General features: G+C 45.9%; 1 protein-coding gene across 1 annotated transcript in view; it reads right to left on the bottom strand.

Moving 5' to 3' along the window:
- Positions 1 to 25,959, bottom strand: part of neo1a (neogenin 1a) — a 113,829-nt gene that overhangs the window by 47,723 nt on the left and 40,147 nt on the right. The window contains exons 2-4 of the mRNA XM_067249025.1: positions 22,195 to 22,515; positions 4,141 to 4,416; positions 2,904 to 3,054 (exon numbers count right to left, since the gene is read on the bottom strand). Of these exons, the coding sequence (XP_067105126.1) occupies positions 2,904 to 3,054; positions 4,141 to 4,416; positions 22,195 to 22,515 (748 nt within the window). The remainder of the gene's footprint in view (positions 1 to 2,903; positions 3,055 to 4,140; positions 4,417 to 22,194; positions 22,516 to 25,959) is intronic.

Raw genomic sequence — 25,959 nt, 5'->3', positions numbered from 1 at the left:
CGAATGGTTTTATGTATTTACTTTGGCTATTCGTTTCTTCTAAAGACTGTGGAAATGTTACTTGCAGTGTGACACCGGCCATGTTCTCCACTTTAAAACTTTTATGAGGTTGTTTCCAGGCCACCAGGGGGCTGTCTAGGGATACCTCCGCAGGAAAGGGGCGCAACACACAGTCCCAAAATGAATGACAATTTTTTTTTTACAAAAATGAAATTCTAATAATAATTTCTAAGCAGTATTTAGTTGGCTAAAAACATGCGCGATCACTGAAGGGTCCCAAACTCTTCAGTAGCATTACCAGAATGTAATTTGTAGTGACTCCTTACTTGACAACAACAACGGTGGGGTATTATTAATTTGGAAATAATTTGGAAGTAGGTAGTAAAAAACCTCATGCCATGGTTTGGACAGGCTTCTGGTTTGACACCATTAAGACAAATCTGACGACCCTCTGACTTCTCATGCACCTGCAACATCTGAACCCAACCATTCTATCGGATTTCCTTTCTGTTCCATCCTTTATTCTGTCTACATCTTTCATCCTCTACAACATCAAAGGCAGCATAGGTATAGTATTCTGCATGGACATGAAGCTGTACTGTATTTGATGTGCAAAACGGACTCCTGGTATCAAGGTTATGCGAAAGCAATAGACTATCAACCATTGCTGAAATATTCAACTTTCTCATCGTAGTTTGAGCTTAAAGGCAGGATAGGCAAGTTTTGCGAACCTATCAATTGTATCTCCAATTTGAAAGGATTCAAACCAACATTTCCCACCCCCTCCCTTAAAAGCCACTGATCCAAAACACACTTGACTTCTGCCAGAAGGCAGCCAGACAAATAGCCTGTCCAATCATTGCATTTGGTCCAAGAGATTTCAGATTGATTTCATTTTACTATCAAACCTTTAGATTTATTGGTTGCTATCAGGATGTTAAGTTTTTTTCAGGAAATATTAAAAAAAAGTACTTCTAAACAACATTACCTACCCTGCCTTTAAGTCAACCTCAGATAGAGATGCCATCTCAAAGGAATACATGCTTGAGAAGCCAATACTAAGGAATTAATTTGAGACTGTGGACAATAGTACCTACAGCACAACCACTAATGGCTATGGTGATAGAGGAAGCTTGTGGAATAAATGAAACAATATAAGCAAACTATATATCAGTATATTTGACTATAAGGTGAAAGTTTGTGTTTCCCACAAGCGGCAAAATGCATCCTTGAATCACACTGATAAGCTAATAAAAAATAATAATAAAATAGTTTTTTTAATGTCAAACAAAGACGCTACGTTGCTAAGAGACAGCAACCTCAGAGTGGTTCATTTTAAAAGAGCATGAAGATAAAAATGAGTGTAACAATAGATAAAGTCACATTTTGCCTCAACCCTCTGCCCTGTTACATTTCCACAAACGTTCTTTCATGGGCTCACTTATGCTGTTTGTCCTTTTAAGGGTCCCCAAATACGCCTGACTATTGTTCCAAAGACCAATTCGATTCTTCTCACAGATTTTACCCTTTTCCCTCCCCTATCCATGAACGCAGTTCCAATTACAAACTGACAAGTCCTCTCCCCTTGAGAGTGAAAGGAGGCTTTAAAGGAGAAACAGGGAGAGAGAGAGAGAGAGAGAGAGAGAGAGAGAGAGAGAGAAAGAGAGAGAGAGAGAGAGAGAGAGAGAGAGAGAGAGAGAGAGAGAGAGAAAGAGAGAGACTAACTCCACTGGTACCTCATTTTAATTGTCGGTATCACGGATGGTTCCCTTGATAATGTATTCGGCCCGTGTGATTCTTTGAGTAAGACGGGAAGACCTCCTTTGCTTTTGCCGCACATTCTAATTGCCAATGTAAGCCCTCCCCACCACCCTCCCCTTTAAATACCCAGAGGACATTTGGAATCTAAGCAATGAATAGTCCATATTGTAATTATACATTCAATTTAGTTAGTAACCTCCTAAATAAACGCAATGCGTTTTGTCTAACAATTACATATCTTCGTGAAGAATACCATATGAAGATGACTTATTGTGTTGGGACCGACAGACATGAGTGGGTGGGAAGAATTCTATTCAGTCTGACATTCACGACATTCAGTTGGCTAAGGCAGCCACAAAGGTGAATTATTTAGTTATTTCGAAGGGGCAATGCACGAAACCTACACTGCTAAACTTAGATAAATGAGTGTGCCTTGGTAGTTTTGTGATGTCCTCTAAACTTACAAAACGCATCACTCGAGGGGACCTAAAGGCTCTGGATAAGAGCGTAGACTAAATTTAAAGGGAGGGGACCCTAAAAGCCCCATACGTGAGGTGGAAAAACAACAGTCTACTCTAATTGGTCAGAAGACACTTTTTAGTGGCCGGTCCAGTCAGCTCCTCTCCCAGGGATTTGGGGTTGCCAAGGATACGATAACGAGCCAAGAGCAAGGCACAAACACGGGGGCCTTTAAAGAACTCCATTTATGAACTTCTCCCACATTCTGCCCACCCTTGTCGTCGTATCCTGCTGAAGTGACACAGCTGGCAGGACTGTGGCTCTGCTGAGGGGGAGGCGGTAGAGGGGGGGAGAGAGTAGTATTAACACCTCTCAGAACAGGCTCCCCCACTTAAAAGTGCTCGACTCTCCAGGGGCACTGGCACTGCATACAAAGGAGTACAAGGCAAACCGTCTCAGAGCGACTTGGAGTGTGTGAGAACTGGAAGAGAGTTTTCCAGTGAGTGGAAGCATAAGATTTCAACATCCACCACTATACTTTGGTGTGAGTTCAGGGAAGGGTCAGGACAAGTTACCCTGTTGTCTTTTGCCTCCATCTTTGAATCGACTGTTGAGCTCACAATCTTGTATTGGTGCACAAAAGGCTTGTAAGGCGGACAAAAAAGGAGACGCATCGTCCTTACCTTTCTTCAACCAGTTTGTCGCCAAACATCCATCGGACGTAGGGAGCTGGGTAGCCTGTCACCACGCATGGCAGCAGCACATTTTCCCCCACTGATTTGGTCACAGGAAGCGGTTGCACCAGGAACTCCAGCTTTCTTTCCTCTCCGGTTTCTGGGGAGGGTGAGAGAGAGAGGAGGGGGTGACCTTCTGCTTAACATGTTTTATCATTATTGTCTTCAAAAGCCTACCCTCTTACCAGGGACTTGTTCTAAGGGCATAGGGCAGGAACATGAAAAATGGTGTGCCACTGCATTGTTTGAACTGGGTAAACTCTAGGGTTTAACTATATTCTCTCTAGTATTTGAACTGTGTTCTCACTGTGTCAATCAGGGTATTTGGGGTCACTGCTAAAAAGTAGCAGAACAGAAATGAAAATTTATTTTTCAGGAAACCGAGAGGAAATATATTAAAATCACAGTCTCGTGTCTGTTTACACTCATATTAAGTCAATTTAATGTACATTCAAAGACCCAACTAGACTAAAGCTACTCGGTGGCCTAATATTCGCCAAAATGGCAGAGATCAGTTAGCTGTGTGTGTGTTTATGTCAACATACATCTCAGAGTCGTTCTACCACACGTAGTGGAATAGACAGACACCAGCTGGGTCTAGTTGAAGGCCGATTTATAACCTGTAATATCTTTTCCGTGCAGGCAGACTCCAGCTCTTAACAACACCAGTAAATAAAGTTTGGTGAGGTGGGGGGGAGGTGAAGCTCTGACACAATGGAATTCAGCCGCATTGAGCTGCGATTGAATTACTGTGCTTTTTCTGATGACCCACCGGGAGTTTTTCTTTCATTGCTCTGTCACTTTCCTTCTCCCTCAAATATTCTCTTTCAAATGTGTTCATATGTTTGTAGTTTAACAAAATGCTACTGAGTGTACACTGTGTACAAGCTTCTCTGGATTTCAAGCGCAGCATGTTGGATCGAGACCACTTAAAAAAATAAAATAAAACACATTTGGAGAAACAATGATACTGTGCAATTAGACTCTGCGAACTTACTCACTTTGCAGAAGATAAAACAAAAAAGATTCTCTCCTCAGTAGTGTTTCACCCACAGCAAAATTCGCCAAAATGTGCCAAATATGAACTAACTCTGTCACGTCAGCTTCTAACAAACTAATAAACCAGAGAGAAGGTACTAATGATGGCCACTGTGCTATGCTATGCCATGCTAAAGCTTCCTCTGACCTGGCAGTGTCAGGAGCTGAGCCTCCTCGCTGGTCTTGGCTGGTCCGGCATTCTCCACCACGCAGCGGTACATTCCAGAATCTGCCTCGGAGGCGTTGCTTATCACCAGGGCCCCACTGGGCAGCTGGACCCGCCGCGTGCCCAGATCAAGCAGCTCGCGTTCCCGCTCCCAGTGCACGAAGGCCGCCAGGTCTGCATTGACGTCGCACGCCAGTACCTGGCTGTCGCCCGGGCGCACGCTGGCTGGCGCAGGCTGACTGGCGAAGCGGGGCATACCTGAGAGAAGCGGAGGGATGGGGTGTTATGACACGGTCCAATATTATACATTCTCTTAATTGGTGGGGGTCACCTAGGCATACTGTCCACACACACACGCACACACAATCAAACACAATGTAATCATCTCTTAAAAAAGAACGAGTGCTCCTTTTCTGAGGGAGGCTAATTTGCTACATAGTGAAGACACACACAACACTAATTAAAAACCCGAATCCACAGGCTGTTTGTGTTTCTCTCTCCCACTTTCATCTCGGATAATAATTATTTACCGCGTTAGAAGCTATTGATCTGAGACAACTTTGCGAGCAGGCACAGAGAGGAGCAAAACAGAAGATTCCATTCTGAAAAATAACATTAAATAGGAAACATGCAGGCTTGTGAATAAGGATTCTTCTTTTATAAGGGAGAACCACTTTACTCACAATGTATTTGTGAACTTTGTTGAATGGGAATAAATGAATGCTTTGTTGCTGTGATAGGGGACCTCAAAGTGTTTTGGTTGGCTGTTCCTCGGTGAAGTGGCAAGAGCAATGTTGAATGTGTTAGGCTGCTGTGTAACTCTTTGTCTGTACACAGGAAATGGTGTTGAAGGCTTGTTGAGTTGTGAGCTGGTCTTTTTTTGCGTACAGGCAGGGGTTTTAGACCCCCCCGCGGTTTAAGAGACCTGACAGCTCTGGAGTAAATCACACTTCCAGATAAGACCCAAGAGACTTGCCTTCCCCCATGTCTGACTGCTCTGGGTGAGGGAATGCAAAAGACACACACACACACACACTTCCAGAATACACTTCCACACATTTTCAACCGCTGACAAATCAAACACTAACAAAGACGCAGGAGTGTATTGTAGACTCAAGTTGCACATCTGTTTGCTGTTTGCGATTCCAAAAAAATGTTCCACCCACCTTTCCAGTTATATTTAGTCAGATCTAGCCTCTTGGCTCTGCTTCACAATGCATCATTTATATTACAGTGCCATCTGATAAAGCCACATGTAAACCTACATGACTGGCTCTCAGTATTTCCTTATCTTTTAGCTAGTTGGAATGTGCAGGTCTTAAGTACCTCATTGCGGCCCACCGTAAATCACTGGGGCCAATGCATGGATGCAATTTCAAAGGAACAACCTTGAAAACAATGCCCGTAAGGTGATCCGTCTCCAGATGTGGGTGGAACATATATGGCTGGACTGGCATATGTGGCTGCCTCAAGCAAAACAGCTGGCCGAGAGGACCCTGGATATGTTGTCAAGTCGCATAGGTAGAAGAACCACATGGGAAGAAATGAGGTTCTGCTGAGACTGACCCAAAGTTTTGGCTTAGGGAGAGTAGCAGTGTGAACTTTTACAAATGAAGAGAGAGTGAGCGCGGAAGTTTCTGGGTCTGTCAGCACTTCGGACTGCTAGACCTGATCTAGCATCATTGACAGTCTTTGTTTTCTCACGTTCTTCAAGCTGGCCTCATCAGATCCCGCTGGCCTAAATTGACTTTACCGATACCTGGGAGGTGTGGGTTGGGGTGGTGGAAACATTATAGATGGCCAACACTGAGCTCCTAGGCGAACACCATCAACTCTAATTAATCACAATTCACCCAGTAATCTGGGTAATCTACTGGGTGGGCACTTTGTTCCCCCTCCTGCCTGATTGAATGTTCTGGGTTGATAGGCAATTTTTTCCCCTTTCTGTTGTATTCTCCTAGGAAATGCAATAACTCCACACCGGCCAGACAACTAGTGCAGACAATTCACTGATCTTTTAACAATCTGCATAGCTTGGCAGCAAGTAATAACCTGATAATCGTAGGAATCATCTGAATAAATCTGGCCATCTCTTTTCAGATTAATAGATCTGGATGTTAGCCGATACTCGTGAGTAGGCAGGGGGTATTTCTAACCTTGGACACACACACGCAGAGGGGATCCTACACTTTTTAATTAAAAGCAGGTCCAGAATCAGGAAAAAGGGCTTACTGCAATATACATAAGGCTGTGGGATCCCCTTAGATCCCAAAACATTAATATTTCTAATTGCAGAACTGCTGGCGTTTTGCCTCCCTGTTGCTACAAGTACATCCCACAAACATGAGGATTTGATTTCAAAGGCGCTTGGCTGGAGCAGTTTCACAAAGTGTTACATCCTTCCTTTGTCCAGAGCATTACTGGAGAAAATGAGATTCCATAGCAATATTTGGCCGGTATTTGCAAAACACAGTGTGGTTGGAGCAATACAAATATTATAATAATATTCCATTTCATAATAATATATAATACATTCAGGACAGATTTGATCAAAACCCGTACGCTCTTCTCTCTGCTTAGTTGTAGTTACCTAGTCAACCACAGAGCAGGATGAAGCCCTTTTTTTTTACACAAATCTTAATATCTTTAGTGGACAGTCTGTGAGACATCAACAAGGACAAAGAGGCAACGGGGCCAGCAATTGATTTTAGAATCAATTCCACATGCATCCATAACCTGTATATTCTTCAAATGCCCAGTATCATTGGCATTATACCTTCTGCACACACACCAACCTCACTGCATATTGACAGAGCAATTGCATCCAGACCTACTGGACTCTTGATCAATGGCAGAACAGCAGACAGCAACCAAGCTGAGCTGAGCTTGCTGTGGGCATCATTTAATAGAACGCGCCCAAACACAGGCCGATAACTCCCCAGTCCAATGTGAGGAGTTAGTTATGGGAGTGTGAAGACTGGATCGATGAAGCGTTTCTTTGCGGTAGACTCGAGAGACTATTGAATAAGCAGCCTCATTGCAGAGATGATGAGAACGTATAATACCCTGTGTGTGTCTGTGGGTGTGCTTTTCACATTTATCATTACATGTACTTGATATAAAAATAAGGAATGCTCCCTTCTTTTTACAGTGTGTTGCTCATTTCATCTTAAGTTTCCCTTAAGGTTGCGGCTGGCTATAATGAACTTGCTCCAAGGTTTTAAGCACATTTTACAGATTGGGACCTTTACAATGTGTACAGGAACACTCTGAATCAGACTCTAAATGGTGAGTTTACAGTTCTGAGGAGGTTCTCAGTCAGGCAGTTGTTTAAACACTGGGGACCATTCACAAAGGTGGAAAGGACGGAGTGTCTGATTGTGTTTGTCAGTTCTGTTGGATGTGAGTAAGTACCTCTGTGAGATTGTGTGTTTGCCTGTGTCCATAGGCAGCAGGGCTGAAGCTCAGAGAGAGCGAACATCACACAGCTCTGTGGAAGTTCAAGGCTCGCAGGGAAACAAAGAAATATCAGCTTCGTAAGACTCATAGATAACCACTAGACAAATGCTTCCAGTTCTAATTTGGCAGCTGTCGAACGTTTATTCCCTTTGTTATGCAAACCCAAACCCCACTGTGTTACCAGATCAAAGGCACACACGCTGTATAGTCCCAACAGTTTTCCGGCTGCATAAATTAGAGGACTTTTAAGGACTGACGTGTGATAGACAAGCTGTGAATGGTTGTGTGTGTATATACTGTAGGTAGGTATATTTGTATATGTGCACACAAGGCCTGGATGAAAAGGACCCAGTTTCCAGTGAAGTTCATGTTGGTAGAGGCTTCTTGAGAGGCTGTGCATATTGCATGACTCAAACACTGGACAATTAATTCTTTATGGCAAGTTTGTGAAGGTTCTTGCCTGGCCACTACAGGCACAAGCTGTCTTGAAAGCAAAGTCTGTTTGACTACTTCAATGTATTTGTCCAGTGATCTTCGGGGGCCAAAGGCATAACACCAGATTTCCTTAAACTGATCCGATTTCGCACTCGGGAGTGAAATCAACAAAGAGGGGAAAGGGAAGGTCAATTTTGGGGAGTATTTCAACGAGGCCGTGGAGTAGTGACGGAAATCTGTTGTATTCATTAGATGGAAAGGCCGCCACATCCTGATAGTCTTGGATCAGACCATGTCTTGTCAGCCCTTCATTTCCTTCTCGAGAAGGGAGGGGGGAAGGACCAAATTCCTATTTGAGAATAGAACTTTGAGTGACAAAACAGTATATTAATTGTTTACTGAGGCAGAATTGAATAACGTCTATTCGGCCACTTTGTCATACTCCACTGTGCCTGTCAAACTCGACAAGCTGATGAAATGAGGAAATGTGTCGTTCGGTGGCGTCGTCACAGCGTATTTGTCTTCTGTGACAGGGGACATCTTTGATGTATGCTACAACTGCAGCAATATTGTAGACAACAGCTTGCTTACTAGAGTGTTTCTTTATGTCCATGTGGCTCGTTATCTCAATGGTTCCTTGATAAGGAAAATCTGTTTCAAAGCTGAAAAATACTCCAATAATAAAATAAAAAAAAAGAATCTAGAAAACCATCGTTTTTATGCAGGCTTGTAAGAGACCACTCTAGAAAATAAAATATTTGACAGATGGACCTGAGAGGGTTATGAGTTTTGTGCACTCAAAAAAACTGCCAACGGAAATTGACACAATGTCCGATTTTCTGTCACATTGTCTAAAAGAGCAGACATCAGTCCACTCTCTCTGTCACACTCATACACACTCATCCATCTCTCTCACAAGCACACAGGCAAGCACATGGCCTTTTAGAGGTCATGCACAGTGTTTAGAAGGGGGCTGAAGACAGAAAATTGATGGGTGGTGCTTTGCAAGAGTGGATGCTACAGTCAGAGGTACTTATTTTATCTATTGGACTGTAAAAATGCCTCCAGGGGTAGTTGATATGACAGCGAAGGCTGAGCCAGGTCTTGTTGCCAGTGTTAGTCTGAAGCAAATACATTGAAACTGAAACTACAACTATAGCATCACCAACAGAAATACACACACGCAGACACGCACCCACACACAGGAAGTGTATACATCTCAGTCTCAAAGTAATCACCACACTACCATGCAACATCCTGAACAATTTCAATCACTCAATTTTCATTCAAACAATGTCAAACGAAACCATCAATCTCTATTTCAGTTTTCGATCAACTCGACCATCAAACGCTTGCTTTTATTTGGAAAGGTCTTCTCATTCCAGGGGCTGAGGGCACGCCCCCTTTTTTGTGTGCAGGCGGCTGGGAATCAATGGAGTCTCACAGAGCTGTTAGCTCACCCGGCCTGGGGAGAGATATTTTTAACCTGGCCGCTAAACCGCTTCAGGTGCAGCCCAGATGCTGTGCTGAGGATGAACTTGTAAACATTTAGGAGGGCTGTGTTAGCGGTGGTCAAGTTCCCCTTGGGCACAGCTGCTGTTTAGAATACAACCGAGGCTGTGTGTGTGCGTGTGTGTGTGCGTGTGTATGTGAGAGAGAGAGAGAGAGAGAGAGAGAGAGAGAGAGAGAGAGAGAGAGAGAGAGAGAGAGAATGGAGGTAGGGAGTCATCTCCTGTTTACAAAAAAACGTTCAATCTTCAGAGAAGTGTTTATGTTCACTGAGCCCAGTATTTATTTATGTTTATTATGTTATGTTTTTTAGTTATGTTTTTTATGTTTTACCCGATGCAGCGTAGCAACGGTTGAAGAGTATGTTTCATCCATCGCACTGGTTGGCTCTTTGCCTGTATGAGTGGATTTTGCATTTCAGTTAGAGACTTAAGATGAGGATGGAAAACAAAGAAATGCTGATAAAATGAAGCCATCTGTATGAAACCTGCCTAGCGAAGGTTTGATGGTTGCATTATCATGACTGCTCAGTTGGCACAGATGTAACTACCCTGAGGCGGTGGAGGAAATTGGGGGCACCCATGTTGGCCGACAGGGAACCAGGCAAGATGCTACGAGAGGAAGATATTGAGGTGACATGTAAGAAGTTCTAACAGAAGTGAGACAATTGTTTTTGTAATGTAAATATACTATAGCTGAATTCATAATATACTGTTGTGAGACACATTCTCTTCTTCCTTTTCCTTGTGAATGATTAGCCAGATTTTCATTTTCACTATATGCTAGGAGACGGAAGAGATAGATTTCCATTTCGATGCCTCCACAGGCATCAATTGGGAATCCATGTTTTAGGGCTTGTCCTCCTGGGCTCACACAGGAAGAGGTTTCTAAAACAAAATGGCTTCTGAAAAGGTTTCCCACAAGCCCTTTGTTTCTGCTTGTGAACCAAAACTGTTAACACAGCAATAGAGCCATCTCAGAAAGACATGTGCAATGAGGGGTGTCTGTGCCAACTTCTCTAATCTGCACGCAGACAGGTTGATCTGTGGGTGTTTCAGGGTGTCACAATCAACAACAGTTCAAGACTAAAACTTGTGTGTACCAATAAACTATTGAAATTTTAACACTGAAAATATAGCATGCGGATCTTGATCCTGTTTAACTGTATATTGCGGCTGACATGCGTAGGAGTGAACAGTTAATGAGTATGTGTGTCACATGCACATGTTTTTCCCTTGGTTAGGTGTATTTGACGTCAATAGCTGCAGGTGTGTGTGTGTGAGTGTGTGGTGGTGGTCACGTTTTCCACCATCTTGGCAGCTCCTGATTGGACACCAGCCGCGGTAACGCCTCCCCAGGATCCACCAAGGAAAAGGTCTGTTTCATTAGAGGTAATTGAGTTGTATCTGAAACAATGCTAATTTCATTAACCCCCCACCCACACCCACACTATAATCACGTTAAAGTGTTTTATTTTATCCCTTGGAATTTAGCTCATTCTTGGCCCATTTGCAGCCGACCTTCTGCAGAGGTTGTTGCCATGGGAAGGCCCCGGCTGGGGGGGAATGGTTGCTTCTGTTACAAACGGTGCAGATTTATGTGCTATAACATCAGCTGAGAATCCCTTCATCTATCTGTCTGGATGAGACAAAAGAGAGGATGGAGAGAGAGTGGAGAAAGGCTCAACAGAGCAGGCTCCCCGCAATGTCACAGCGAGGCGAGGAGTTGAGGTGTGTCAGAAGCACCTTTCAATCAAAAGCCTACAAATCCTGGAGCTGGGGTGGATGCTCCAAGCCAACCACTTGCAGACCTGCACCTTCTCTGGCCTCGTGTCTGGCGAACGCCACTGCTGCTTCATCAGTTACACCCCCCCCCCATGCAGACACACAAGCGCGCCCCACCCCCTTCTCACCCCCCTCCGCCCAGCCGGCTCATCAGGGCATCCCGATAAAGGAGAGAAACACACCCTGGCCTGCAGATGATGGACAGATAGATAAGACCCGGAGGGATAATACTAGCCTTTCAGTTCTCTCTCTCCCTTCTTCCGCCTCCCTCAGTCTCCCCTTCCCCCTCACTCTAGCTCGCTCTTTGTAGTTCCCCTCCCTGCTTTTCTCACCGTCTACGATATGTCTTTCTCTCCACATGCATCTCTCTCTCTCTTTCCTCCATCTGTCTTTCTTTCCCTGTACTCCTCTGCCACCCCCCTTTTCCCCCTCACTTGTCTATCTCGATGTGCTAACAAACATTAGTCAGCAGGTGCTGAGTGTGTGTGTGAGAGAGAGACAGAGAGAGAGAAAAAAGGGAGATAGATAGAGGACCCACCCCACCCTCAACCCCCCACTGTTGTTCTTATCGGCCAATGGCGGCACATCTGCAGATGCCTATCTGTAGCTGTCGGCCTGTTTATCCTCAAGCTTTGCCAGGAAAAACTAATGGAGAATAGAGAGGCCATGTTAACATGCGAGAGCAAGGGAGGGGAAGGGAGGGAAAAGGACGGGAAAGGGGAGGTTGTAAGATCTCATTAACACCACACGTGTTGGAGCAGTGTAGAGGAAGGGGTGGTCGTATGCCAGGTATATGGTGTTGCTTTTGGGGTTTCTGCTAGCAAGCCGGTGAAAACTGTGTGTGTCAGTGATATTTAAAGACGTTGCTTCTAAACTAGCCCTGACTGTGCCATCGGTAGCATTCGATCATGATATTTGAAGACCAGACACACACACACACAATCAACAATGCCTGCATTCAAACCCACATAAGCATACAGTGCACACATAAATCCCACTTGAAGATGTTTCTAAGGAGATACAACTTTTCAAATGCAAGAAGCAAGACCACAGGCGTCTATACAAAGGACCTGGATGGTTACTAACAAAGGTTATACATGGTGAACAGAAATGTTCACAACTCAAAAGATTGAGTGAAATGTCATCGACCTTGGACAAGCGCTCAGCCAACGCTCCACACGTTGCTTCCTGTGTTTGGCGGGTCGCAGAGGAGCAGATGTTTCATACCAACAGTCAGTCGGAGACCCAGATGCGGCGCCTGCTGATGATGTCACTCCCGGTGGTGGGAGGCATTCATCATCATTTGCTTCTTTCAGGGAACATGATGAGTCGGTCAATTACTGTCAGTTAAGGACCCCCCCACACATGGGGACCCTGGCAGTCATCAAGGGCCCCATGCAGACCATAATATTCCTATTCATGCTTACATAGGACACAGTCCAGGGTGCCTTGGTAGCGGTGGTCTACAACAGCATTGATATGTGAATGGAATATAATGCAGGATTTAGATCACTAGAAAACGCAGGTTGAAATAGAAATGTGTGTGGCAAAGCACCAGAGGTGATAGTTTAATATGGGATAATGGCCGAGACGTTTCATCCATGAAGTCTACTTACAGGGACATCAAGCCCAAAATCCGCTTTGCGCATGATATGTCAGTATGTACATGATGATCTCTGCAGGCGCTAATGACAGGAAGGGATTTAATCTGATGGCTTATGTGCAGCCGTACTATGTGTTTATGGTTGGATATTGGGAGTGTGTGTGGGATGTTGCCATTCCAGCATAAAACCTGTTTAGAGGAGGACAAAACATGCGGTGGAGAGGATGTGTATTTGGCACCCACAGAACATCACACATCAGCCCCAGCAGCGGGGGCTCTTAAAGGGGAAGCCGGAAAACTCATCAACAATTGAGCTCCCTCACTCAACTCAGCACCTCTGCTCCTTCCACCCCTCCCGTCCTCCTCGGCTCAGAGGGCTGGACACCTCTGCAGCCCGCCCGCTCCAATCAGGATGCGGCGAAAGGCAGCGTGCGAGGGGAGGAATTCCGACCCCCTCCCCGGGGCCCTGGCACACAGAGTTCAGCGCAGCCCCAGTGAAACGAAGACGTGGACACACACGTACGGCCACAGTCGCAGCCAACGTCGCCATGTCCTTTACGCCTCCTCCGTCTCCTCCGAACGCCAGACTTGCTGGTCCTCGTCCCAGTCCTCCCTTCCCTCGGAACAAACGATGCCCTTCACTCCTCATCTTTCCTTTATATGCCATCGCTTTCGCTCACACGCTCTTTATCACCCAAAATGTAATGCTCCCCCCACACATCAAATAAGGAGGGGGTGTAAGAAGTGAGAGAAGAGCGGGAGGATAGAGCCGGTTCTAACAGCTCCTTAACGGCACTTCATTCAACACAGATAACACGTCCTCTGTTCATTTCAGAACTCTACTTTACTTCTGTTGTCTCTCTTTCCCCACCCTCCACACTGTTTTTAATCATGAGTGACAACTGGCACTAAAAGCCACATATCGCACACAGATAAGCTTTTTCCGCGACATGTTAACAAACCAAAACACAACTTTGCCGACTTCTTACTCATAACAGGCAAAAACCCGCGCTGCTGACGTAAATCGAAGGCAGTTTGGTGGGCTAAAAAGATGTTAAATAAGCTTGGATGTTATTCACAAGGAGGGACGTGTTTGAAAGGGGAAGGAGTGGAATGTATTCAGTTGGAAAGAGACGCCAGAACTTTGAGTGGGTCTGGAGGGAGCCAGGCGGATGCTGCTCGAGGTGTCGCCCCTGATGACTCCAAGCTGCCCTGTGTGCAGGAGTGTGAGAAATGTTACACGGGTGTGGAGTGCCCCCCCCATCCCCTCCAACACACACACACACATAACATCACAGGGCTCTCAAAATACCATGCCTATAGGGATGTTGAGCTGGAGCGGGAGTGTGTAAAAGAATATATAAAAACACACGTTCAAAAAGTATAGAAATCTCCAAGAAATCCAGATCTCTCCAGCTTTCATGCGTTCCCCAGTGTGCTCTGTCATGCCATAGGCTAGGCTCCCTCTGCAGAATCTACAATGAAACACCCATGTCTCTGCTGGTTCAATCAACATAAAACATTACATAAAGTTCATTGGTAGGAGTATACAGTAGAAAGTGTAATTATTGGAGTAAAATACAAAAGCTATAAGGAAGTTCAAAGAAAGTCAAACTTCTGTGCTCCCAAAAACAAGAGCTATGCTCAGTAAGTCAGGCGACTGTTGACATTAACACATCAGAATGGTTAGTGCATAAAACCCCCCCAGTGTCGATCCCAATCTCACTCATCCAACTCCAAAACTGCCTTACAAATTCTGCCAAGAGCTCCGAAAAAGAACTTTCCCTCCTCCTCTTCCCTTCCTCTCAATGTCCATGAATTGATTGAATAATTGAGATGGGTTTACATTTAGACTTTATATTTACATTTAGTCATTTAGCAGACGCTCTTATCCAGAGCGACTTACAGTAAGTACAGGGACATTCCCCCGAGGCAAGTAGGGTGAAGTGCCTTGCCCAAGGACACAACGTCAGTTGGCATGACCGGGAATCGAACTGGCAATCGAACTTGCAACCTTCGGATTACTAGCCCGACTCCCTCACCTCTCAGCCAACTGATTTCCTGACTGTTTGAACACACATCGCTCCCACCTCAAAATGAATCATGCAGGGTTTCAACAGTCAGAACTGACGTTCTATCAGGGTTCAAATGCACGATGAAAGACTTACTTTAAGCCTGGCTTTGAAAGAACAAAGCAAAGTTTCCATTGGCCAACCCTGACCCACGCTTGTGCACTGCTGGCCATATCGGAGCTGAAAGGGTCACAAAGAAGAGACATGCAGGCCTTGGACTTGTGCGTAACCTTCATGCCGTTGTTATCTAGCGAGTGCTAGGAAACGCAGGATGGACTGTGAATCTCAATAAGGTTTGGGAAGGTAAACAAACCGCATGGGAGCGGAGTGCAGTCAGTCATCCTTTCTTATGCAGATTGACTGGTCCGGAAAGCGAGCGAGATAGAATGGAGAGCGAGTGCCAGCAAGGGGCAGAAAATAGTCTTTTTCCTACCACTCTCTGCGTTTGTATCTGCTTGACTGCATTGAAACAGACTATTCAGTGCAAGCTGTGACTGACAACAGGCTACGGCTCTTCTCGTGTTGGTTATCTCAACTTGGTAACCCACTTGCAGTAAAGCTTTGCCATGCTAATCTTCTTAAGAGGTGCACTAGACTAACCAGGGGGTCCTTTACACTCCCTTTCCCACTGCTCCCACTTCGTTCCCCAAAGACTGGCAGATCTGAATACGGCTTCTCTACACCCCCCCCCCCCCCAAAAAAAAAGCCCCAGAATCCTTGACTTAACGGTTCTGTGTGGCAATGGGATGGTGAGTAATATGTCTATGCCGACGGCTTTGAAGAGTGTCGGATTCCTCGGTGCGAGGGCAGGGGCGCTTTGGTGGCAGTCATCTGGGGGAAGAGGAGGGGAGCTTCAAAGAGACTATGGCTGACGATGTGTCTAACAAAATGGATGAGTGACAGGAAACAGTTAGAGCGCAGCGTCTGTGTTGGAGCGCCCTGTACTCCTCTGGTACCCTGCAGGTGTGGAGGGGGATGATTCATGATGCTGTCTCCCCTCCACGTCCGTCCTAACGTGAAGAAGAGGATGCCATTTCAATTGAATGCTGAATCCCAAATATTTTCATTGAAATGGACCCCGCTCAACTGTTGAGGATGCTAATAACAGACAACCACAGAAGACAAAAAAAAACTGTATAGAAATATTTGTACAGTATTTGTGGAGTCTAGGACTTGTACAGTTTAGTGAATGTTAAGAGAGAAGACACTAAGTATACAGTAATATATTAATCAAAGCTGCATAACCAAGAACAGACCTTAAAACCATGAAAGCCCTTTCCTTACTGTATGCCTGTATTATGTTTTACTAAGTAACTGATTAACATGTCAAGATGGAAGCCCATATGGAAGGTGAAATACCGGCAATGGCAAATTCCCAGTGCGCTTAAGTAAAATTTAAATCCCCACTTTTGTCTACAGAGGAGGGGGGAGAGCTAAACACAGGAAGCTCTCAGGTTTTGTAAAGGTACTTTGTAGACAGATGTCTTCATTGATGTGTAGCTACACTGCCAATGCATTATGCATTGTGATGTGTGTGACTGTGTGTTGGGAGGTGGGGAGTCTTGAGAGACACAAGAGCATGGGAAGTCATGGAGTGCAAAATACAGTCCAAAACAGAGTTTGTCTCCCTCTGCCCAAATGAGCGACTCAATCTCTGGTTTGTGTACTTGGGGGGAGGGGTGTGTGGTCCATTGCCATAAAAACTATCGCAACTCACAAAGGCTTGTGTGGTCTAAGGTTAAGTCGATCTATGAAGGTCTGTTTAAATTTGGGCGTGTTTGTTTTCAGGTGAGAATTCTAGAAGCAAACTGATATGATAGGTTTCAAGTCACAGAGGCAGAGTAGGCAAGGCCAGACTGATGCTATATTGAGCAGAGTGGAAACACTAGCAAACCCAGTCTGGTCACATCCCCACATTAACACTTACTGAGCAGGTGCAAGAGGCTTCCAAGCCCTCGCTAATACCTGTGAGGTTGCTGTGGCAACCTAATGTAAACAAGACCCCCCATCCTCCCCTCTCCCCCTCCCATTACTTGCGACAATGACAGGTGTTTGCAAACAGAGCAGCAAAGTGCCCCTTTACAATGAGAATCCATCCACGTGGTTGTTACACTTGACATGATTCTGGTTCCACCCAGGCAGCTCCCCTGTGGAAAGGAACACCGGATAAACTGTGGCAGCCAAATGCACACATGTACGCACGCACTGAAGTGGGTGTCCAGAACACGTACATCCCATGTTCATATGCACATCCATGTTTGGACAAACATAATTTTCTCGTGCATGCGCGCACAAATACAGCAGCATATGTAAACACAAGGGTTATTAAAACCCATGTGAAGGGGAACAGGTGCCTGGAGAGCAGTGATACAGCCCTCCCTTCATCAAGTTTCCTACCCGGACCATTCATCTAATACATTTGTAAACAAAAACTAAATAGAGTCTGTTAGCGGAATTCACGGCTCCCTGCAGAGGGCTTCTTTCCTCCATCACTTCCTGATGTCCCCTGTCACCCTCTCTCCATTTCATCCAATCTCAGTTTCCCTCCCTGGTCATTCCCAGGCTCTTGGTGACATATGAGAATCAGGGTACTAAAACATCACTTTGACCCTGAACTCACTTCCAAGTTCAGGGCCATTCGTCACCAAGATGACCCCCTGGTTTCTCCCAGAGACTGTCACGCGGCAACATGACAACAGTCGTTAATAAAGGTTTCACATTTCAAGTGGAGCTGTTGTCCAGATTGAACTGTGATTTGGGGCTGGATCGTAACCAGCGGAAAACAACAAAAACCTGGGTCCATTTTGGGGGATATTGAGACCTAGCATTTCTAACTGCCTTTTTGTTCCGAAGCAACAATGGATGGGAGGGGCGAGGGGATATGGCTTGAAGGAGCCTCAGAAACAGGTAAAGGATGACATGGTTGATTTGTTTCTTTGGAGGCTGCAGTTTCAAACGTGAGCTCCCGCTCCTGTACAGAGGGCTGTTTGTTTGCAGTGTTTGTGTTTTACGACTCGGGCGCAGTCACTGTGCAGCTGTGAAATGGGGTTGTGTAAAAAGAGTGAGGGCTGAAGGGGAGGTGGGGGGAGGGGGGGAGAGAAAGAAGGAGAGATAGAATGAGGAGGAGGGGGAATGAAGAAAAATGACCAGATGTGGGAGTAGAAGATGGTAAAGTGACATGCATGGGGAGGGGGAGAGAGAGAGGCAGGGAGCTAGAGGGGAGAGAGAGGCAGGGAGCTAGAGGGGAGAGAGAGGCAGGGAGATGGAGGGGAGAGAGAGGCAGGGAGATGGAGGGGAGAGAGAGGTATAGGGAGTGTGAAATGAAACACTGATTGATTGAGAGGGAGGGACACAGACAGCTCAGGGTACAGCTCAGACCGAGGAGACGGGTCACCGCTGGAATGAGAGGAGAGGGAGGGGCGGCGGTGAGGCTGAGTGTGTAGAAATATACGTGTGTGTGTGTATCAGGAAAGTAACCAGCCAATCCTGCTACATCCCACATAGTGTGTACTTGGAAACAGACGGGGCTTTGAGATAACAGTCATGTCTTAGTCCTGGATCATCCACTTGTCTGTGTGTGTGTGTGTGTGTGTGTGTGTGTGTGTGTGTGTGTGTGTGTGTGCGTGTAAGCATGCCTGTGTGTCTGTGTGTGTGTCCACTTTCACGCAACTTGGACACCATTTAACCACTCCCCTCACACCTCCACCCAATGGAAACACAGACGCCTCTATGTCCCCAATCAGTTTCCACACATCCCATCCTTCGCTATTTCCACTTGCTACGGCTGTGACAATACCGCCATGACAAAAAATGCAACAAGAACGACCAACATGCAGACACTACCGCAAAGTGCCGACCGTGGCAACACCTCGAAACACATACCTAACCATTTAATCTGGTCAGCAGTCAGATGACTCTCTGGATTAGGCCTTTTGGTGAGCAGGTGAAGAGCACAAATGAGCCTATATACAGGAGTGATAAAAACCCCATCAAGAAATAAAACACTTAAAAGTGGACACAGTGCAAATGATCGAAACCGATAATGGCATGCGAGTAGTTCACGACAACGGAAAAGATGTTAAAAGCACGATGTCTGTATGTATCTCTTACTGTTGTATAACAAATTGAACATTCCTTATTTCAGGGTAATCTGTCACACCTGATAAAATGAAGGCAAATGAAAGAACTGGCTATATTTATGAAGGAGGGAAAACACAGACAGGGACAGTGGCGCTCTATCCTCCCAATATAGGGGGGTTTGAGCTCTATAACATGAGAATAACAAGATACAGCACATCAAACAGGGGATTTAAGAGTCTCTCCAGGCATACACATGTACAAGAGGGAGAGGAAGGAAATCCTTCCTCTCCAAGCTTCCCACTGAATATATCACAGGTGTGAGCGGTGGTAAATGTGACATTTGTGACACGCACAGTCAACGATAATCTACACTGCTGCTGGTGGTTGGGGAGGGGGTGGGGACTTTTTTGTGGACATGTTGTCTGGAAGGCTTTGTGTATGAGAGAGGGAAACAAAAAGACTAGCACAGCATAGGTCAGAAAAGCGACAGAAAAAGAGAGGCAGAGAGACACACACACCTCTTGCCGACTCATCTCAAGACACAGTAATGAGGAAGGGATGGAGGAAGGAAGAGAATAGAGGGAATCGGGGGTGGGGGGGGGGGGCAGAGTGGGAGCAGACAGGGAGGGGTGGAGACATGATTCTCATTACGCGCTTCTCGTCGTCTGCCCTACAGACCCCCCCCTCCACCCCCTCGGCCCTCCTCTCGCTCTCCCCTTCCTCTGCTTCTCTCTCGGACACCGACTGAATACATATGATCTTGCTCGGCCGGGAGAAGCCACACCCCCTGCTGTGCCTGTGTGTGTGTGTGTGTGGGGGGGGGGGGGGGGGGTGGGAGGGTGGGGAGAGCACACACACAGAGAGGTGCACACGAAACATGCCGAAAAGAAGGGAGGGGATGGAGAGACGTGGGAGAAAGATGGAACAGTGAGAGGAAAGAAATGAGAAAGAGAGACAGATGGATGACAAGGGAGCGGCGAAGAGGAAGGGTGGTATCAGATGAAATGGGGAGAGGTAGAGGCGAGGGAGAGAGAGAGAGGAGGCAACAGCACAGGCAGAGAGATGATCAAACGACTGGAGACGGGGAGAGGGGAAACCAAAAGAATTGAGGGGAAGGGAAGAGGAACAAGGAGGCGGCAGGACGCGGAGGAAGAAGAGAGAGGTGAGAAGAGAGACCCAGCCCCTGCAGGAGCAGAGGGATGGGAAAGAGACAGCGGGGGGGAAAGAGGAGAGAAGAGTGACAGGGTATAGGGAGGAGAGACGGCCAATGTGTCATAGAAAGGAAGGGAGACAAAGGTCACAGTAAAAGCACGAGTGCAGGCACAAGAGACAGGGGTGGGTGTGCAGGGCGGGGAGGCGGGCAAGATCACCTCCTATGGATGATCAGGAACACGTCTCTAGAACATCAATCACTGATATTACCCCCCCACCCATCCTCCGCCCCCCCCTCGCTTTGCTCCCCCCCCCCCACCCCGCATGCCATCGTTACATCTCAGGGTTCACGCCCATCGCTCCCGTTTCCAGGCCAATTGCTGTGTAATGGCCTGCTCCCACTACGCCACAATTAACCTTTTTATTGCCCACCTGCCAGCGAGCCAGAGAGGGATCATTTCCCCGCATGCAGGGATGTGTGGCTGCATGTGGATGCGTCAAGACGGTGGAGCGGGGTTGTGTGCACGTGTGGACAGGTGATAACACGACCGTGTGGGATCCATCTTTGTGACTAGGAATTAGCTTCAGAGTGTGTCCTCGTAGTTGCATGTGTGTGTGAGTGTGAGAGAGACGTAAAGTCATAAAAAGATATAAAACAGCAGATGAAATGAATTTGATCTAACATCGTTTGATGGTTTACCCTGGAGGATTTCACAGACTCGGTTTCATCATTTCATAGTGCGATCAGATCTCTTGGCGGGTTCCCGGACACATTAAACATGCATAGGGTTCAACGACGCAGATTTACTATGTGCAATTGACCTGTGAATCTCCTCAAGCTCCAATTGCTGCCACACAAGCAAACTTTAAAAACCCATCACTTCACCCCCCCAGAACACACTTAACTATCACTAAACACACGATGCATGTGCACTCACACAAGAGGATGGATGTGTCGACACACACACACACCCTAATACTCTCACTCTCCTCCCTTTTCCTCTCACACGTCCAGCGAAGCCTGTCCTATCCCGAGGAAGACCATATTGATTTGCCGGTGTGACCTAAGAGGTCAGCAGATTTCCCATGATGATAGTCCTGGGTCGCTATGTGATGGAGTAGAGTGTTATGGGGGTGGGGGAGCTGTGTGGATCTGCACCACTTATGGCCATATGAGTAGACAGCACACAAACTGAGGTCTGACGCTACCACTGTCTACCACAGTTCTTTATAACCAATGTCCGCATTAATTATATAGCTAATGCTATGCTACAGCTATGCTAAAACTCTTAAGCATGATTGCAGTGGACCACTGTCGTGGGGGCAAGTAAAATATCAAACTTATTCTATTTCCTTTGGAAATAACTACTTTTCTCGACAAAGTGCTAAAAAATGGAATGCATACACAAAGTATTATAAGTTCATCATAACACCGTTCACCTCCAGTTCATTTATTTCAAGTTTCTTTCCGCCACCCTAGCTGGCAGCACACTGTCTCATTAGTGTTCTTCTCCTAAAGGTTATGACAAGACAAACTGTCAGGGTGACAAGAAGTGGGACTTTGCTTCAGACACTTCAGATTTTCACACACCCACTCATTCTTTTATTGTCTCAAACAGGCGTAAACCTAAGGGGAGACCAGGTTCTCTGGTTCTTTCTACAGAACCGGGCCGAGGGAGAACATAATCATGTTTTACACTCCTCCCTCCAGCTTCAAATTGAATATCAGGGCTCAGACCAGACTCAAAGCACCTCATAATCCTTGCATCTTTCAAAATATAAGTCATATGACATATAACTACCAAACTACCAGTTCTTACACAGAATTTCTTTTTTTGTATATTCCACACTGTGACCTGCTATGGAATCATTTAACCATAACCATACACAAGAAACGTGCTGGGAAAATGCACGTGAGTACGTCAAACGTGAGTCTTCCCACCTGCTACAGAGAGACGGGCCGTGCGGCTGGCAATGGTCCCCAGGTTGTCGATGGTGGCCATGCACTGGTAGGTGCCCTCGTCTGGCTTGTTGTGCTTGGAGTGCACTACCGCCGAGATGAGCAGCGAGCCGTCAGGCAGCACCCGCCGCCGCTCGTCCGATGCCAGGCTCAAGAAGGTGCCGTCCTTCTTCCACTCCACACGCGCCGGCGTGGCTGCCTCGCTGTGGGCGGAGCAGTTGAGCAGCGCCGCAGCGCCCCGGATGGCAAGCGTGTCCTGTGGCTCCACCGAGAACCAGAACGGGCTGAAGGGTTCCGCCACACCTTGAGGAACAACGAAAGAAGAGAAGTTAGGCTCGAGACATTTATAGTTCTACACACCACAGGAACGGGATGTAAAAAAATACAAGATTATAATACAAGGAAAAAAACATCAACTTTTCCAAATGGCTTTTCATTACCAAAGCTAAGCCAAAGTAACCCCAATGGAGAACACTGGCTGATAGACCGGGACAGACAAATATAAGAAGTCAGTTTTATGATGAGAGGAGAGAGAGGGGAAGGATATAGAATATTGTTGCAATTTCTTTTTCTTTGCTTAATGGCCAAACTCCCTGTAAGCGATGGTGCCAAAGTAAAAATGCGTCCAATTGCTTTGCATTTGTCCTCATCCATAATTCAAAAACTCTGAACCCCAGAGTCATACGGTGGTATTGTTTAGATAAATAACACCAATTATCAGTTCCACAGAGATGGGTGAGAGAAATAATTGAGGGGGTCTGCACGAATTTTAATAATGTAACAAAAAGAGGAGTAAAATAAGTGTCTGAATGTTAAATGTAGTTTAATGTATGCTCAGTCTGTTCCAAGGATGTGTCAAGTCTCCTGAGAGTGAGAGCAAGAGAGAGCGGGAGCAGGACAGAGAATGAGACAGAGAGATAAGGACTATGGCCTTCTACTATTTAACTTCTAGAAGGTAATTTCTCTCTCAAGGGACCAGATCCCAAAAGAGAGATCCACAACGGGAAGAAATGCATGGCTATTCATTAGGAGTGGGAACACAACCACATTCCAACCCAGTACGGCAAAAGCAGCAACAGATTCCTTGCATGTTACCATTGGCAAACATTCGCCACCTTTTGAACCGTGTACACTGTCTGTGGTTGCCAACCACTGACATTATTTCTGAACTATTCTCATGCTAAACTTTGCAGAGTAGCGTGAGGTTAGATCACGGTCATGAGGTTGTGTCCTCAGGCCTCCTGACAGAAGTCAGCCCAGGTCCCTCAGCAGCACCATGAATCCTATCCAGTCTCACAACTGGCAGGCTACTGTTGTTGTTGGCTGCTGTTCCACTGAATCCTCTCTGCCTGTTTATTGCTGTGTTTAGAATATGATAACAAGGTCCTGGCAAACTTTGGGGATGAGCAGAGATTAAATGAGGTAAGCTATGAGAAAGGAAAGATTTCGATCGAAGGGTGAAGTGAGTGTTGTTCACCTGTGGTCGTAAAAGAGTATATTTTGTGATATGCTTTTTGGATCCAAAGTCTTAAGATGAAACACTATGGCTTGTGATGACTACTTTTCTTTGTGTGCAAAACTTAATGGCACTGGACATTTTTTCAGTGTAACTTTGGAAACGAACAAAGAGTGGGTCAGTGCTGCTTGTACTGTAGCAAAGTTTGGAGCTCAAATCAATCCATCTAAAGGTCCACGGTGGCCATTTTGTCCAGAACACACCCACTGCCTGTGTTTCACCAGGAGTGTGTGTGTGTATGTGTGTGTGACAGATGGAGAGAGACCTGCGCAGAGCTCCTGTGAGGGGAGTTGGGCCGTGGGCACCATCGCATGCTTAATCATGTCTGTCTTTAGCTGCTGTTGGAAGGATGTGGGCCATCCCAAGCCCAAACCCTACGTACCCTGAGCCAAAACTGCCATTTTTTATTGGTTCTCCAACAGACCAAGAAGGCTGGGAGGCTCAAAGGCCCTCAAGCATTTCTCTGCACCAAAATGGCCATCATCGGGTGCTTTCCAACAGAGAGAGATAAGGGGTGGAGGGGAGGGGACTTGAACCTAAATGGCCGCCTTTGCAGAGTGGACCTCTGGGAGACAGGTCAGCTGTGCCCTGTCAGCTTCCCGGCACAGACACAACATCCCCAGTCAGCAGAGCGGAGGCCACCGGAAGCAGAGGGGATGTTGCCCCCCCCCCCCCCGATGCCCCTCTTTCTCAGCCTGACACACTCATCTAAAGTCATTCATCTCCAAGCCAAAGCTCTGCTGCTACCACCGGGCATGATGTGGGGAAGGGGAGGACAGGAGGGATAACTGCTGCCACTCGACAAACACAGCGGCAGCATGGCTAGCCTCGCCAAGCTCTCACTCTGGCAGAGCAGGAACACTACAGTGCATTGCCATATGACACCAATGAGCATTGGCCTAATCTCAACACTGGCTATGAAGAGCTGTGGGTAATTTTAAAGTGATGGTAAAGATGAGTGGAATGTTTGTAGCATCTGCTCCTATTTGTTTTAAAAAATTGCCTCACGTATGAGCCAGTGGTGCAGACATAGCAAGAGGACAGCCAACATTTTGGAAGCCAGAACCACTTTTCTACCCTATTCTAAATGTCGAGATCTCTCCTGTGTTTTGGCAATGACAACATTGTGCTATATTTATCCAGGGCATCAAGGTAAGGATAAGAGAACATGTAAAGAAAATTAAATGCATTCTTTGTTGGAATTCCTTTGGGTCCCAACAACAAAGTAAAAACAAAGACCAAATATCTCTATAGAACTCCAGACTTGTGGCATAAGCATTTTTTCAACTCCTTCCAGATTTTGTTTACAATGAAACCAACAGATTTTTTTCTTGATCATTAAAGGTTAATGAGCCCAAATGTTGGAGGAAGAAAACAAGCTTGCAAATGCAAATACAACATATAAAACAAACTCAGTTCTTCACCACTATGAATAACTTATCTGTTGCTTCTTCAGTATTTTTTCCTTATGGCAATCTAAGATGATTTGTGTTGAAAGGAAGTGTTTCTTCATAGAACACCCACAACGTGACTAGGATCCAAGATAGGATGGAGTGAAGAGAAGTAGCCAGTCAGGCAGAGAAGGCCATGTGTTCGTCCTGGCTCTGTCACCTGCCCTATTATTTGTATGTCACCTTGGATAGGGTCTGGTCAGTAAAAGTTATTGTAAAGAGGTGCTGCACCATCAAAAACCAAAATGAGAAATAGAAATAAAGGCAACTCTGTTGCTTGAACTGTCTCTGCAAGAGAAATACACTGTTGCTTGAACTAATTGCAAGACGAATGCACACATTTTGGTTTGGGGGAACTAGTGCCACATTTGGAGATTTGTGCCAGTGAGACACATGCTTTCAGGGACAAACATTTTAGTCAGGGTGTGTGTGTTTGCGCAAGTATCGTTATATGGTGCTAAGTTTAAAAAGTTTTAGAAACAAGATTTGGGAAAAGATTCTGATCATTTAAATTCAATGTGATCAATCAATATCGACAAATCTGTAGGCTGCACAACCTAAACATGTGAATACTGACAACCACAAAATGGAGTTAACTGTGTTGTGAATAGGCCTACTGAAGGCCGTTAAGAATCAATTTTTCAGTCAGATTAATTCAGTGGGTGAATAGTGTGAATATCCATCCGTACTTTCCTCAATGGATAAAGGAAGACGACCCCCCTGGTGTTGCTCTATTGAGTCCCAGGGCAGTCTGACCTTCACAAGAATCAACAGTCTCAG

Source organism: Osmerus mordax, chromosome 13, assembly GCF_038355195.1.
Source record: "Osmerus mordax isolate fOsmMor3 chromosome 13, fOsmMor3.pri, whole genome shotgun sequence".
Lineage (NCBI taxonomy): Eukaryota > Metazoa > Chordata > Actinopteri > Osmeriformes > Osmeridae > Osmerus > Osmerus mordax.
This window is presented reverse-complemented; position numbering and strand designations above follow the sequence as displayed.